The sequence below is a fragment of the Gavia stellata genome, chromosome 38 (assembly GCF_030936135.1).
Source record: "Gavia stellata isolate bGavSte3 chromosome 38, bGavSte3.hap2, whole genome shotgun sequence".
Taxonomy (NCBI): domain Eukaryota; kingdom Metazoa; phylum Chordata; class Aves; order Gaviiformes; family Gaviidae; genus Gavia; species Gavia stellata.
In genome coordinates this window covers 444,863-459,639 of record NC_082631.1, presented here as the reverse complement: position 1 = coordinate 459,639, position 14,777 = coordinate 444,863, and the positions used below count along the sequence as shown (strand labels likewise).

Sequence of the window (14,777 nt, the reverse complement as noted above, 5' to 3'; positions counted from 1 at the left end):
TTCATGGTGTCCTGGCGCAGCTTCCCAGGGATGCGGAGATGTTATCAACACGCAAATCCCGCAAAATTAGCGCGGAGCGTTTCAGGCCCCTTAACGAGCAGAGAGTATATAAACCCGGTGGTGTGCGAGGTGGGAAACGGCTTTTCTCCAGCTGGCTGGGAGCAAAGGTGCCAGGGTCCTGAGCAGAGGACCACAGCCCTCCGACCCCCGTTACCACCCGGCACAGCCTGGCAGGGAGCTGCCTACACCTGCCTGCACCTTCCTGCCCCGGTTGTAGCCCTGGCTGATGCTCAGCTGCATCCCAAGGCTCCGAGGTTTCCATGGCAACTCCCCGAGCATCCGCGTGCTGCTGCTGCTGCGGCTGCGGAGAGCTGTGGGGCCCTGCGCAGCGTTGCCTCCTCTGCCTGCCCTGCCTGTGCTCAGGGGGGGCTCAGCAGCTTGGCAACATACCCAAATGTTTGGGCATTATTTTTATATATATATGTTTTCTTTAATATATTTATATTTTTAATATTTTTATATATATATATGTTATTTATATATTCTGTGCAGCTCAGGAGAGCCCTCTAGGAAGGCGGACGGGGCGGATTTTGGTTGTGGTGCTTGGCCGTCACGAGGATGCGATGCTCAAGGATATCCGAAGGTCCACAGCCGGAGGTTCCAGGGACCAGGGCTTCGACGTGGCGGGGCGCCGCGCCTTTTGCGTTAGTTGGCCCAGGTACTTGGGCGTATTCAAGCCTGCGAGGACACGCGTGCGCGGCTCCGGCAAAGCGTGCGTGGGGTGATTTTGTGCACGTCTCGTTCCTCCCTGCAACTCGGGTCTGTAAACCTGCCGGTGCCGTTAGGATGCTTGGCCCATCTCTGCTTCCTACCGCCTCTTCCGCCCCTCGTTGGAGACGATAAATAAGAAAGAGCTGGCGATTAGCTCGCAGCGAGCCTGCAGCGAGGCACCCGGGCCCTTTATGCGGAGCCGCGTGTGCGAACGAGACTCTGTCTGGCGCAAAAACTTGAAACCAGCCACCTGGCTTCGCCGGCGGAGCCGAGCCCCTCTCCTGCTGAATGGCACTCAAAGGCAGATGATGACCATTATCCCAATCCATAGCAGCAAATGATGCATTTCCAGCCCTCCAAGTGCAGCCGCAATTAATCAGAGACTATTTATGGCAGGCTATTCATCAAAAGGGAAGAAATCATCAACATTGTAATGGGAGGCTTTAATGTCCACGCATTCAGAAGCAAATCTCAGCAAGCTGCTTCCAATCTGCGCAAACATCTCGCTGCCGTGGAGCGGGAATACATTTCCATATTAATGACCTGAGGGGCTTTTATTACTTCCAGCGAATGTGCTGCTAATGCAGAATGAGTGTGCTCAGGATGAGGCCCTGGGTGGGCAAAAGCAGCGTGGCTTTGAATTTGGGCAGGTGTCTTTGCCTGTCCCCTTGTTGGTGAATTTAATGACTTTCCAGCAATGCCAGGGGCATGTTTTCAACTTGGGCCGTTGGTCTGGTTCATGATCGGATTACACTGACAACCACGAACACATAGATGGGGTAAAAAAAAAACCAACCCAAGGCGTGATCTTCCTTCTCCGGCAATCCGGCGGCTGCCTCAGTTGAGTTGGTAGGCGGATTTACCCGTTTGCCGGGTTTGGGCAGGGGTAACGTCGCTTACAAAGCTTCTGCTCCCTCGCCTCTCCTCTTGGGAGGGCGAGCTGTTGTGCGAGGGGCTGTTTCATCTCCGAATCGTAGAATCACGGAATGGTTTGGGTTGGAAGGGATCTTTAAAGGTCATCTAGTCCAACGCAGCGAGCAGGGACGTCTTCCACTCGCTCAGGTTGCTCTTGGTGGTTGGCTTGCAGATGCTGATGTTCAAGAGGCAGGGGCGGAGAGCTGGCATGCTTCGGGAGGAGAAGGTGGCAGGTTTTTCCATCCCCAGGCTGTTTTCGGAGTAATGGGCCGTTCCTCCCTACCCAACATCTCTAGCGGGTTATTCGGTAGGGAATCCCCTTCCCTCCTTGCTTTGCGCTGTTCGGTGGAGGCGTCCGAGCCTCGGTGGTTTTTGACTGAATGAAGGGGGTAAAAACCCTTCGCTTTTTTTCTCCTTATTTATTACGCAAAGTGCTGAAAGAGCCAGAGCGAAGGAAGGGGCCCCTCGTGCACGGATAACCAGACATCAAGGCTTCCCACTGGGAACACTTGCCGGCAAAAAAAGCTTTTTTTTTTTTTTTTCCCCAATCCCTCTCCAGCAGTTGTAAATTTGCGAAGCAGCAGTCAGGTTGTGGCCCTCGGGGAAATCTTGATTTGAACAAAGCAGCCCTGATGATTTCTGGGAATGGAGAGGGAAACCTGGGAATTGCTTGCAAGCTTCAGGGCCAGGTGGGGTTTACATCTTCTGGGACACGCGAGGCTAAAAACTGAACGTGCAGCGCAGAGAGGGATCCTCTCTCATCGTGCTCCGTGGGATGAGCTGGTTCCCTCCTCTTCCTCTCCAACTTCGTCTCTTCTGGAGCATCCTTAGTGCTGGGAGGTCTTTCCTGGGACCGTCTCTGCCTGCTCTTCCTCCCGTTTATCTTCGTGGAAGCTTCGGCTCCTGTTTGCCAGGAGCTTGCGGCGAAGAAGAGCGCTTTCAGGCCAAGCGGAAGCATCTGCCATCGATCGGGTCCCGGCTTTGCATGTTGGTCATTCGGGGTGCGGGAGCCGGGGCCGCATTCCGGATAAGCGTTATCCAGGGACACTGGAGACCACCCGAGGAGCAGACAGACAGGACTGAGACACACGTCCAGCCGGGCTTTGTCTCGCTGCGCTGCGCTGGAGCTGGCTGTCCCAATCCCTTGTGCATCAGTGGAGAGAAACCGGCACTTCTTGGCGATCCACCGGGTTTACGTGCGCTCCCCGGTGCTACGGGTGGGCGCAGAGCCGGGGGACGGACAGACGGACGGAGACGGATCTCAGGGCAGCTCAACGCAAGCCCAGCCTCTTCTCATTCCTTCTCCCTGCCTCCTTCCTACGCTGTCCCCATCTGCCCTTCTCCGCAGCCATCGTCCTCGACGGTCCTTGCTTCCAACCCGCTTCCCGCTCTCTTCTGCTGGGTTCGCTCCGTGCCGCCATCCCAGGTTTGACGAGATTGCGATGGCTTCGGCTTTGGCACTCTCCGAATCCTCCTTCGGCGGCAGCGGTTTGCCGCCTGGGATTGTGGATTGAAATAGCCGGTTTTTAACTTTTGTTGGGTTGTTGGGTTTTTTTTTGGCTGCTGTTGTGCTGAACAGCAGGAATGCAATTAGCGGCAGCGTTAACGGAGCGATTTGGAGCTGGTCCCCTTCTGCTGTGCCCTCCTGGGCTGTGACTGGTTTTTTCTCACCTCTCTCTCATTTCTCACTTTCAGCAGCAAAATAACCCAGGGAGTTGAGTGGGTGCATCCCCCCCACGCGCCCAAAAATCCCATCTAACAACGCCTTTATTTTGGAAGGCAGCCTGCCATTAATCATTAACAAACCAGCCGGAGACGACGCTGGATTCCTAGAAGGTTTTTATTCGTAACGAGCCTCGACTAGAAAAGTTCAGCACGTGAACGCCCATGAACGGATTGCACCGACAGCTCTCGGACACCATCTCTCTGGCGATCGCTGGAGCTCACCGTTGGTACCGAGAGGCTTTCGGAGGAGCCGGGATCTTCAGCCGGGTCTCTCGTCTGCTCTGGCCGCTGTTAGCCGTGCTCCTCCCTGGATACGGGGAATGTGGGGGGGTCCCGCTGGCCCCTGAGCACCCGGCTCCGTTCATCCCGGCTCTGTCCATCTGGATAATTAAGCTGCGTTTTAAAAATATCCTGCGACGCGGTGGGGCGGGGAGGGGGGGTGTTAGTGTTTTATTTCCACAATCTCTTGAAATATGTATCTTACCTCTGGCCGAGTGAGAGACAGGACAGCTCATTAGCTGCAGATCTGGTGCTAATTGCCTGACGGGAAGGTGCGTCATTCCCAAGCTGTTCCTTACTCATCCGACCGAGGAACCAGCGCCAGCCAAACCCAAATCCTGCCTTTTCAATGCGGCCGGGGCTGCGGTTGCAGGGAGGGCGAGCCTGTGGGGGTCCTGGGGATACATGGGTGCACGCAAGTGGGTGTGCTTGCTCCGAGACCCTCACGGTGTAAGGGTAAGTCCCTTTCCAGTGATGCTGCTCACCTGGGGGGCACGGTGCCCCCCAGACCTGCCCGGTCCTGGTGCGGGCTCAGGCAGAGCCCGGCTGGAGTCCGAGCCTCCGAGTATCCGCTCTGCTATAAAATATTCCCTCTCGCGGGTTATAAATAGTGTCAGATGCGACTGCAAGTGAAATCACTTTTAATATAAAGTAATGAGAAGAGGAGGAATGCAGGCAGGAAATATCACTGCTGCTGGATCAACCTGGATTTAGCGCTGAAATTAAACAGCCTTGGGGGATCCCAGGATAAATAAAGGTGAACAAATGGCTCCGAAGAGGAGGTGACAGCAAGGCTGGGCTCACAGAGCGAGGCAAAGGTGCTCTGCTGGTCTGGCTGCCGTTTAAGTAACTGGTTGGACCCTCTGAAGGGCAGGAGCTGCGTGCCTGCCCCTAAACGGATTAAAAATACGCCTTTATTAGCTGCAAGGTGGGCTTGACCTGCGTCGCTGGCCACGGGGCGGATGCTCAGAGCATCCGACTGGGCTTGGTGAAGGCAGTGGGCTGTCTCCTCCCCGGGGAGGCTGCGGGTGAGGTCCCGCGGCCGGCGTTGGCCGGGCTCGGGCTCCATCAATGTCCAAGAGCTCTTGGACTTGCAAGCTCAGGAAGCACCTTGAGCAAGCCAACGCCGCCTTTTCCGGTTTTGGGCTATTTTAATGCCCCAAACTCCAGCAAGGTGCAGAAAAAAAACCATTGCAATGGTAGGGGAAGGTTTTGAGGGCGATGGATGGCGTGAGAGCATCTCGCGAAGGACCTGCCGCCAGGAAGCCAACAGTCAAAGACGTTTGGGTACCTTCTTCATCACATCGGAGCCAAGCGACAGTCCTCAAGCCTCCAGCTGCAGGAGGAGCAAAAGCGGAATAAAATAAAAGCCGGACACTTCATGGGCCAAGCCACAACGTTTCGGATGGGGAGAAAAAGCAGCCAGAGGAAGCGAGGGCTTAATCGCCTCGATCTGGAGATGGCTCCGATATTACGGCTCTCATGGCAAACATCTATTCAAGGGGTAGACAAAAGGAACTGAGGATAATCAGGAGCCAGCGCGTTGAGCAGTGTTTCCCACACAAACAGCATCTTCGGAGATGAAAGAACAATTTACAAAACAAAGGCATGGCAATTCTTCCAGCTGATAGAGTCCAACAATAAGATATTTACCCGCTAATGAACACACAAAACGGCTGTGAAGGGAATCTTAATGAGGAGCCAGGAGGTGAAATCCTGCCCAGCAATGCATGGCAGGAAATCTCAGTGCTCGGCAGCATCTGGAAGGAAGACTTCTTCTGCGCTTGCGGCACGCTGGCTGCTCCCCTTCGGTGCCTCCGGAGAGTCCCGGAGCAACGTAGCCTACCGTGTTAAAGGAACGGGGGAGAAAAGTGCTCAGAATTACAGCCGTCTCCTTTACACCCAAATATTGCAACCCCCTGCTGAGAAAATTAGTTGCCGTATAATTAACTCGGAATTATATTGGCAATAAATACGTAATTATATTTGTACTTGTGCGGGCGGCTTGCGATTACAAATGGCATTTAGCAAAATAAATGAACCAGCAAAAAGTCCATCAGCATCCCATAAAATGCTGGTTGGTGGGGTGGTTTTTAACGGATTTACCAGAAGAAATGAGACACATGAAGACCATCCTTCAGCATCCTCGCATCTGGATGGGGGAAGAGATGTTCCCGCTCTGCCCAGCCCAGGGCGTGCCTGGTTCCGTGGAGTCTGGGCAGGATCCTCGTGTCGGTTGGGCAGCGGCAGAGCCCTCGTCGCCGGTGTCACGGCGGCGCTGAGCACCGTGCTGGTACCTGGACCAAGCTGCAAGGAGTTTACGATCCCGGGGGACAGGGCAGGATTGTTCTCCTCCCTTTGCGAAAGTGGGATCCTGAGGGAGCTGGACCCAAGTCCTGTATTCCCTACGCTCGCTTCGTCCTTCCCAGGAGTCCGGTGCGCTTTTGCTTTTGCCCGGCTTTGCCGAAGACTGGAAGGCTTCGGAATTGGCTCAGCCATGGCTCTGGAAGGCAGCAGGACTTCGGCAAAGCCCGGCGAAAGCCCCGGGGCACTCTGGAAGGCAGCGGGGGCCCCTTGCCAAAGCCTTTCCGGAGCACCCCGGGGGCTTTCATAGGGCTTTGCCGATGCCCTGGTTGGGTGCCGGGTCCCTCCAGACTGGGCTGGGTGATGGGAAACCCTTCAGCTTCGTGCTTGAGCGCAGCCTTCCCCATCGGCTTCATCTTCACGGGGTGAGCCCTGACATCTGGGAAACAGCTTTTTGGGCTTCCCCTCCCTCCTCGTGAGGAGGGGAAATGGGAAAAGGGCAGGAAAGCGGAGCGGACGGGTGGGAAAAGCTCTTTACCACCATTGATCAGGGCTTTCCTGAGCTGCACTCCCCCGCTTCCTTAACCCCCCCTCTGCTCCAGACCCCTTTTTTTCACAGGTTATTCCTCGCTGCCAACTAACGAAGGAGTTGAACCTGCTCTGAACCCGTAAGGTGCCGCATCTGACAGCTCTGGGAGCCTTCAGCATTAATTCAACCTGTAATTGAGACTTCTCTGGTTCTTACTGCCAGGGAGAGCCATCCCATCCTTCTCCTATGCTCCGAGCGGTGACGGCTTTGGGGGGGCGGCACGGCTGCAAGCTTTATCAGGCTCTCCTTGCTTTCACCCCCCCCTCCTTTTAAATGCAGAAGCTTTCTGGGAAGCAATTCTCCGGTGCTAGTGAAAAATATGCTTTCATCTAACAAATGCCAGCCCCATCCATCCCGCTCTGACGCGAGCTTGGGACAGGAGAGGATGGATTGAGGGAGGTCTCCCCCGGCCCCCTCCCTACAATACGCGTTGCTTCTCTGTTTTCCTTGGAGCCTGGGGGCTTCCAGGCAGTTTTCAGGCAGCCGAGGGATGCTCATGGAAAAAAACCAACACATATGCACACACGCATGCAGAAAGGCATGGAAGGGGATTGAACATCCAGGCTGCTCAGAGGCAGCCCTGGGGACTGCAGGGACCCTAATAAATAATACACACACATAAAACAAGGAGTCTTAGCCCCGAAGAGCTCAGGGTTTTAATTACAGGATGCCTAGAGGTAATACGAGCGTGGAGACTGCGTGTGTGTGCAAACACTGTGAGGCACTCCAGCCCCTTCCCTGTTCAACCGGGAGAGAGATGGGTTTGGGTGTAAGCGGATCAGCTGCGGGCTGACAAGTTAAAGAGATGTTTCTTACAAAAAACACACCCAAAAACCCCAAGCAGGATGGCGCCTGTGCCAGGAGCGAGCGCTGCCTCCCAATATTTCCCCGGGAAGCTCCGGCGGTTGCAGAAGTAGATGGTGCGGGAGGGATAACAGAGGGGAAAAAGGATGGGGGTGATGGAGCCCCAGTGAAGGGGGGCGATGGAGCCGAGACATCCCGTCGCACCGAGCTAACGGGGCCCACAGCTCAGCAATGCCGTAAATATTTATTTTGAGCTCCTTTCCTTGGGGGAAAAAAAAAAAAAGAAAATCAGCCTCTGCGGATCCTTTAACTCTGCTCTCTGCTTTAAGGGTTGCAGCTCCAGGATGGTTTCATAGCTGCTCCCCATGCTCCTGCTTTTCCCGGCCAACAGCCCCGGAACCGTGTCGGTCACCGGGAGCGGAGCATCAGCTGCGCCCCGAGATGCCAAGCCAGGCTCCCCCATCACTAAGGCTCCCCCCGTTATCTCCAGCGACCCACCGGCACAGAGCTGTCATCCCCCATGAAAAATAGCTCCGGTGCCCCGGCTCAGCCTGGAGCCAGCCCGAAGCCTCTGGAAAAAACCCGCTGCTGCACAATTTGGGGGCTGCAGCCGGGCGGGGGGCACAGTACGGACCCCAGCTCCCACCCTCCATCCCTGGGCAGGAGGGGAATCTTGTTTCCGCTCCCCGCAGCACGTCAGGGAGCCAGCTCCTGCTGTCGTGGCAGCTAATTTTAGAGCTTATTTATTAACATTTTAACACGAAACGTGCATGAAATATTCACCCGGTGTGACAATGCGTTTTATGGCAAGGGAAGCCTTAAATATTTAAGAGGCATTTTGCAGTATCAGTGGCAGGAAGCGTTTATGCCTGACTCACGGCACAACACTACGGTTTGAGCTCAGCTAATCTCTGCTGCGGGTTTTAGCTACGTACCCCATCCTTGGGGTGCTGGTTGGAGGTGGGGGGGGTGTCAACCCCCCCATTCTGCAGAGGGGAGCGAGATGGGGAGCTGCTCCTCTGCAGGAGGGTCTCTCCCAGGCTGCTTTTGCAAAGTCCTTTCCCCTCTCTGTGCTCTTGTCCCCCGGCCCCCCTTGCTCCCCGCGGCCCCCCAACTCAGCTGCGGCAGCCCAGCAAAGCCCCAGGGTTAAGGCTGGCTTCACATCCAAGGGATGATCAAAGGCACCAGCCAAATTTTCTTTATTCCACGTTTCAAGAGCAGGGACGCTCTTAGCAGCGGCCGGAACGGACACGCGGCTTAAGAAAAACCTGCAGAAACCATGAAACTCCCCATAGCCGATGCCCTTAGGAGGGGCGTTCAGAAGGAGCCCAAGATTTCGGGGCAGGGATGACGGGCAACAACCTTCCCGCGGATCAAAGTAAACCAGCACCATCTTCCGCCGCGTTCGGAGAATCATCTGTGACTAAAGCCACAAGATGAAGGAGGCGTTGAGCAGAGTTTTTAAGACCGTTACAAAGCTGAGCCTGTCAAACTGCAGCCACAGAGACGGTGAGCTTTGGTCCAGCCACAATTTGGGGCTCCCCACAGATTTTAAGCCAACTTGGGAGAGATACATCCCCGACCTCACCAGCGTTGGAGTCCTGAGACGAGCGGCCACGAGGACACGGTGTTGGCAGGAGGTTTTGTGGTCAAGCAACCGCTGGGAGAAGAGCCGCCAAACATCTCCTGGGAGGCGTAGGTGAGGTAGAGAAAGCCATCCTCGTCCTTGTTGTCACGGTACAGCTCCTGCATGGTGACGGCCATGTTCGGCAGCCCCTTGTTGTTCACCAGCAGGTAGAAGGTCTGGGAGGAGGCCAGGCAGAGCCGTGTCCTGCCGAGAGGAAGGTGAAGGCAGCGCACGGGTGAGTATTCCCCAGCACCGGGCAGCGTGGCAATGGGAGAGGACCCATCCATGGGGACACGGTGCTTGTGGTCCCTCCCAAAGGGATGCTTCAGCATCACCTCCCTCTGGTGCCAGCCACCCACCAGCACCCACAGGCATGAAGGTGGGTGCGAGGGCACGGCCAGGCGTTCCCCGGGACGTCTGTAAGAGCCAACCCCCAGCCACAAGCTCTCACCTCCACCTCTCCTCAGCTGGGCTACCGGGAGGGGTTGGTCCTTGGGAGGGATTTCAAGCAGAGCCCGGAGCACAGAGGTTCCAAGTCAGCTGCAGCAGTGCTGCTCGTTTGCAGGGCTGCTAATCACCCACCCCCAATTAATGATTCCCCTGTGCTGCAGTTCCCCAGGGAAAAAAAGAGCTAATTGTCACCTTTTATCCCAGCCAGGGTGGAGGAATTCTGCCATAAGGCCCCCCCCCAAGCAAAGGCTCTTGGCTAATTGCAAAGGCTAATTGCATTAGGCTAAGTCCAAACCCTCGCCCACCAAACCCTCGCCCACCAAACCCTCGCCCACCAAACCCTCGCCCACCAAACCCTCGCCCACCAAACCCTCGCCCACCAAACCCTCGCCCACCAAACCAGCTTCCGTGCCAAGCCATTTCACAGGACCAGCTGCATCCAGACTGGGTTTTTGCCCCGGTCCAGGGCTGTGGACCCCCCCACCTTGCCCCAAGCAAGCCTGCGCCCCGCTGCGTCATTAACCACTTACCGCAGGGTGACAGCAAACTGGGACAGGGGCAGGTCCTGGGACACCAGAAACTTGCTCCTGTTCAAGGGGGGCAAGGTCTTCTCCCTCTGGTAGCGCTCCACAACCACCTGCAGCGGGGAGAGGATGCTGGAGGGGGAGCCGGGGACTGGGCGGCTTCGGGACCACGCTTGCAGGGGTACCCAGAGCTGTGGTCTTCAGAGTCGAGCCCCAAAGTCTTTAGCGAAGGCTCTCAAAGTTCGCCTTTCAGCTGGCCGCAAAGAGAACGGGGTGCAGCCCTTACCGGGATCTTGTTGGGGTATTTTATCCGGATCTCTGTCACTTCGTGCATCCTGGTGGCTGTGGAAGAGAAAAAGAAGGAGCGGTAAGCGCAGCCCGTCACCGTGGCTCTGCTCCGCTGCTCCCCGTGTCCCCAGGTCATCTACCGAGGCTTTTCCTTTGCTTGAAGGGACGAGAGCTGCCCTCGCCCGCTTGCATCTTCTGGAAGGACAAGCAGGGAGCTGGATGGGTGCCCTGAGCCCTGCCCCAGGCAGGTGCTGCTGGGAGAGCTCCTAATATAGGCTCATCCTGCCCCACCCAGGCTGGGGATAGGAGGAGCTGGGGTGCTCAGCAGGGTGCTGGGCTCTGCTGGGATGGATGGATGGATGGGTGGAGGGATGGATGGACGGAGAGGAGCTGGGGTGCTCAGCAGGGTGCTGGGCTCTGCTGGGATGGATGGATGGATGGAGGGAGGGAGGGAGGGAGGGATGGAGGGATGGGTGGAGAGGAGCTGGGGTGCTCAGAAGGGTGCTGGGCTCTGCTGGGATGGATGGAGAGGAGCTGGGGTGCTCAGCAGGGTGCTGGGCTCTGCTGGGATGGAGGGATGAAGGGAGGGATGGAGAGGAGCTGGGGTGCTCAGCAGGGTGCTGGGCTCTGCTGGGATGGAGGGATGAAGGGAGGGATGGAGAGGAGCTGGGGTGCTCAGCAGGGTGCTGGGCTCTGCTGGGATGGATGGATGGAGGGAGGGATGGAGAGGAGCTGGGGTGCTCAGCAGGGTGCTGGGCTCTGCTGGGATGGATGGAGGGAGGGAGGGAGGGATGGATGGATGGAGGGATGGGTGGAGAGGATCTGGAGTGCTCAGCAGGGTGCTAGGCTCTGCTGGGATGGAGGGATGGATGGATGGATGGAGAGGAGCTGGGGTGCTCAGCAGGGTGCTGGGCTCTGCTGGGATGGACGGATGGGTGGATGGGTAGATGGATGGGTGGATGGATGGATGGACGGATGGACGGAGAGGAGCTGGGGTGCTCAGCAGGGTGCTGGGCTCTGCAGGGATGGATGGATGGATGGATGGAGAGGAGCTGGGCTTTGCTCCTTACGGACATTTTGGGGAGCCACTGGCCATGCCCCAGCACCCAACCTCAGCCCTGCGGGTGCCGGTGGGTGTCTGGCGCCAGAGGAAGGTGGTGCCAAAGCCCGGTCCCGTCGGAAGGGACCGGTGACTTCATGTCCTTCGTTTCCCCACCCCACCGGCGCTCTGCTTACCAAAACGGCTTCATCTCGCCTGGGACAGGGCCCAGCGCCAGCACGGTGGAACCGGTGCCAGCCCGGCGTCCCCTCCAGGTGCCCCGGCGGGCCGCAAAGGCATTTTTATTTTCTCCGTCAGCTGGCCGGATTAGACAATAATCGATGGTCCGGGGCGGTTATCGCAGCCAGCAATAACTCTCCGCTCAGCAAACGGCCGCTGATGGGGTTACCGATGGAGAAGGGAGTCAATCCCCACCGCCGCCGGAGCGGGACCCGGCTACGGGCGCTGCCGCTACCCGGCAAATATCGGCATGCCTTATCCTGACGGTTTAATTCTTGCGCTATCTCTGGTTTGATTTAATGAGGGGCTTGTGTCAGGCGGGATCCATAAAGCTGCCGAGGAGCCGGCTCATTCGCATGCCGCAGGTATTTTTCACGCCGTGCCAATTCCCTGTGTCGGGAGAGAGGCGGCTTTTGAAAACAAATTAGACCCCATTATGCCAATTAGACCCCATTTGTCTTTTTATATATATATCTATCTTATATTTTCCCCTTCATTTTTCTTCCGGAGCCGCTCCCGCGTGCTCCACGGGTCCCCACCGCTGAAAAAGGAGGAGGCAGAAGCGGCCCAGCTCATTGAAACACGCCAGAGACTCCAATTAGCCTCGGTTAAATAAAGCTCTTTTTGGCCTCACGGGTCCTTTTGGGCCGCGGCTGCCGGAGGAAGGAGACGGCTTCGGAGGGGAAGCCCCTCGCTCCGCATCCCGGCTGCATCCCGCCGTTGGGTCGCCAGCGTTTTATCCCGGAGCAAGGCGAATTCCCGGTTGGGTTCGTCCCCACCCTGCCCCGGACCGTCCCAGAGCACCCATCGTCACCCGCTTTATTTTTCCCTGACGTTTCCTATACCTATTTAATATATTTTGCCATTGTGCAATTTATTAGTCGGTATTATTTTGCCATAAAAAACCCAATAAATCCCTCAGACGCGCTCATCACTGGTTCGGAAAATTCCATTAGCGATATATATTCCATCTGCGGAGCGAGTTAAGCCATTATAAATTTATAATCCCTAATAAATTTAACTCTGGAAAGTTTGTGTGGGATTCCAAGGGGGGTTTCACGGGGCGGGGGGGGAAGTGGAGGGGAGGGTTCTTTTCCTCCCAGGGGATTTCTCCAGCAATAAACTGCTAAATATTAAAGCGCCGCTCAATTTGCTAATAAAAGGCATCGATTACTCTTCCCCGACTTCGTTCTGTTTCCAGGCAAGCACTAACGGCTTTGGAAAAGTCGTGATTTAAAAAAAAAAAAAATTAAAAGAAATAACGTCTCCGTTTTAAATTAGTTCATTAACGGCGAGCGTCTATTATTTATTGGTTTAATTTCCAGCTATTGCTGCGGTACTGGGCTGGGAATCCCGGGTCGTCATGGAAACGGGATGCTTTCATTAGCGTGAGCTAATTAATTAAAGATGAAGGCAAATTGGTTTTTCTGGTTTGGGGAGGGGGTTGCAGCCGCGCTTGGTCCCCTCCCCGCTGAAACGGGGTTTGCCTTCGCCAAATGGGAGCCGGGAGCCTCACGCGGAGCCTCAGCATCCGCGAGGAGCCCCCGAGATTAATTTCCTCGGCGAGTAAATCTCGCCGGAATAATGCGACTGAGGTAAAAGAATAAGAAAAACGAAAGGAAAAAAAATACCCAAGCGCAGAGCTGGGATACGGGAGGCGAAATTTATACCCCCAGCTGCCGGCCTGCGGGAAGCGGGATCTCATCTGTATTCCTGCCTGCCCGCTCCGGGCGGATTTCGGCTGAAACTCGTCAATAAACCCGCCCGGGCACCGGTTTTCATCCGGCGCGCGCTGTGCGATGCGGGGGAATAAAATACTACACCCCCACCCCGGTACAGGGGCTCTGCGGCTGCCCCAGGGCGGGGGCCGGGGGCCTCTCGGGGGTCCCCCACGGCGCGGCCGCGCAGCGACGGGGGGCTCAGCCCCAGCCCCAGCCCCCCCCATATAGGGTTCTATATGTTAGAGCTAATATGTATGTGGTAGAGATGAGGTTTCTATATGTTAGAGCTAATACGTGTGGCAGAGATAAGGTTTCTATATGTTAGAGCTAATACGTATATATTATAGATAAGTTTTCTATATGTTGGAGCTAATACGTATATGTTAGATAAGATTTCTATATGTTAGACCTATCATGTGTGGTAGAGATAAGATTTCTATATGTTAGAGCTAACACGTGTGGTAGAGATGAGGTTTCTATATGTTAGAGCTAACTCGTATATGATAAGATTTCTATATTTAGAGCTATCATGTGTGGTAGAGATAAGGTTTCTATATATTAGAGCTAATATGTATGTGGTAGAGATGAGGTTTCTATATGTTAGAGCTAATATGTATGTGGTAGAGATGAGGTTTCTATATGTTAGAGCTAATATGTATATGTGGGATAAGATTTCTATATGTTAGAGCTAACACACGTGGTAGAGATAAGGTTTCTATATGTTAGAGCTAACATGTGTGGCAGAGATAAGGTTTCTATATGTTATAGCTAATATGTATATGTGGGATAAGATTTCTGTATGTTAGAGTGAACGTGTGTGGTAGGGATAAGGTTTCTATATGTTACAGCTAATATGTGTATGTTATAGATAAGATTTCTATATGTTAGAGCTAATATGTATGTGGTAGAGATAAGAATTCTATATGTTAGAACTAGTATGTATATATTATAGATAGGATTTCTGTATGTTATAGCTAACACATGTGGAGATAAGATTTCTATATGTTAGACCTAATGCGTGTGGTAGAGATAAGGTTTCTATATGTTAGAGCTAACACGTGTGGTAGGGATAAGGTTTCTATATGTTAGAGCTAATATGTATATGTGGGATAGGATTTCTATATGTTAGAGCTAACACGTGTGGTAGAGATAAGGTTTCTATATGTTAGAGCTAATATGGATATGTTACAGATAAGATTTCTATACGTTAGAGCTAACACATGTGGTAGAGATAAGATTTCTATATGTTATAGCTAATATGTATGTTATAGATAGGATTTTTATATAGTATAGCTAAAACGTATATATTACAGATGAATTTTTAATATAGTATAGCTAAAATGCGTATATTATAGATAAGATTTCTATATATTACAGCTAATATTTATATCTTATAGATAAGATTTCTATATATTATAGCTAATATTTATACCTTATAGATAAGATTTCTATATATTATAGCTAAGTTATATATGTTATAGCTAAGATTTGTACGTACTGT

At 54.1% G+C, this 14,777-nt stretch overlaps 1 protein-coding gene across 1 annotated transcript; it reads right to left on the bottom strand.

Annotated features, from left to right (window-relative positions):
- Positions 1–8,971: 8,971 nt before the first annotated feature.
- LOC132320544 (microtubule-associated proteins 1A/1B light chain 3C-like) lies at positions 8,972–10,468 on the bottom strand. Its single transcript, XM_059833048.1, has 4 exons — positions 10,417–10,468; positions 10,275–10,330; positions 9,995–10,101; positions 8,972–9,218 (listed from the first exon to the last, which is right to left on the bottom strand). The coding sequence occupies exons 1-4, from the start codon at positions 10,466–10,468 to the stop codon at positions 8,972–8,974; spliced, it is 462 nt and encodes a 153-aa protein (XP_059689031.1).
- Positions 10,469–14,777: the final 4,309 nt, after the last annotated feature.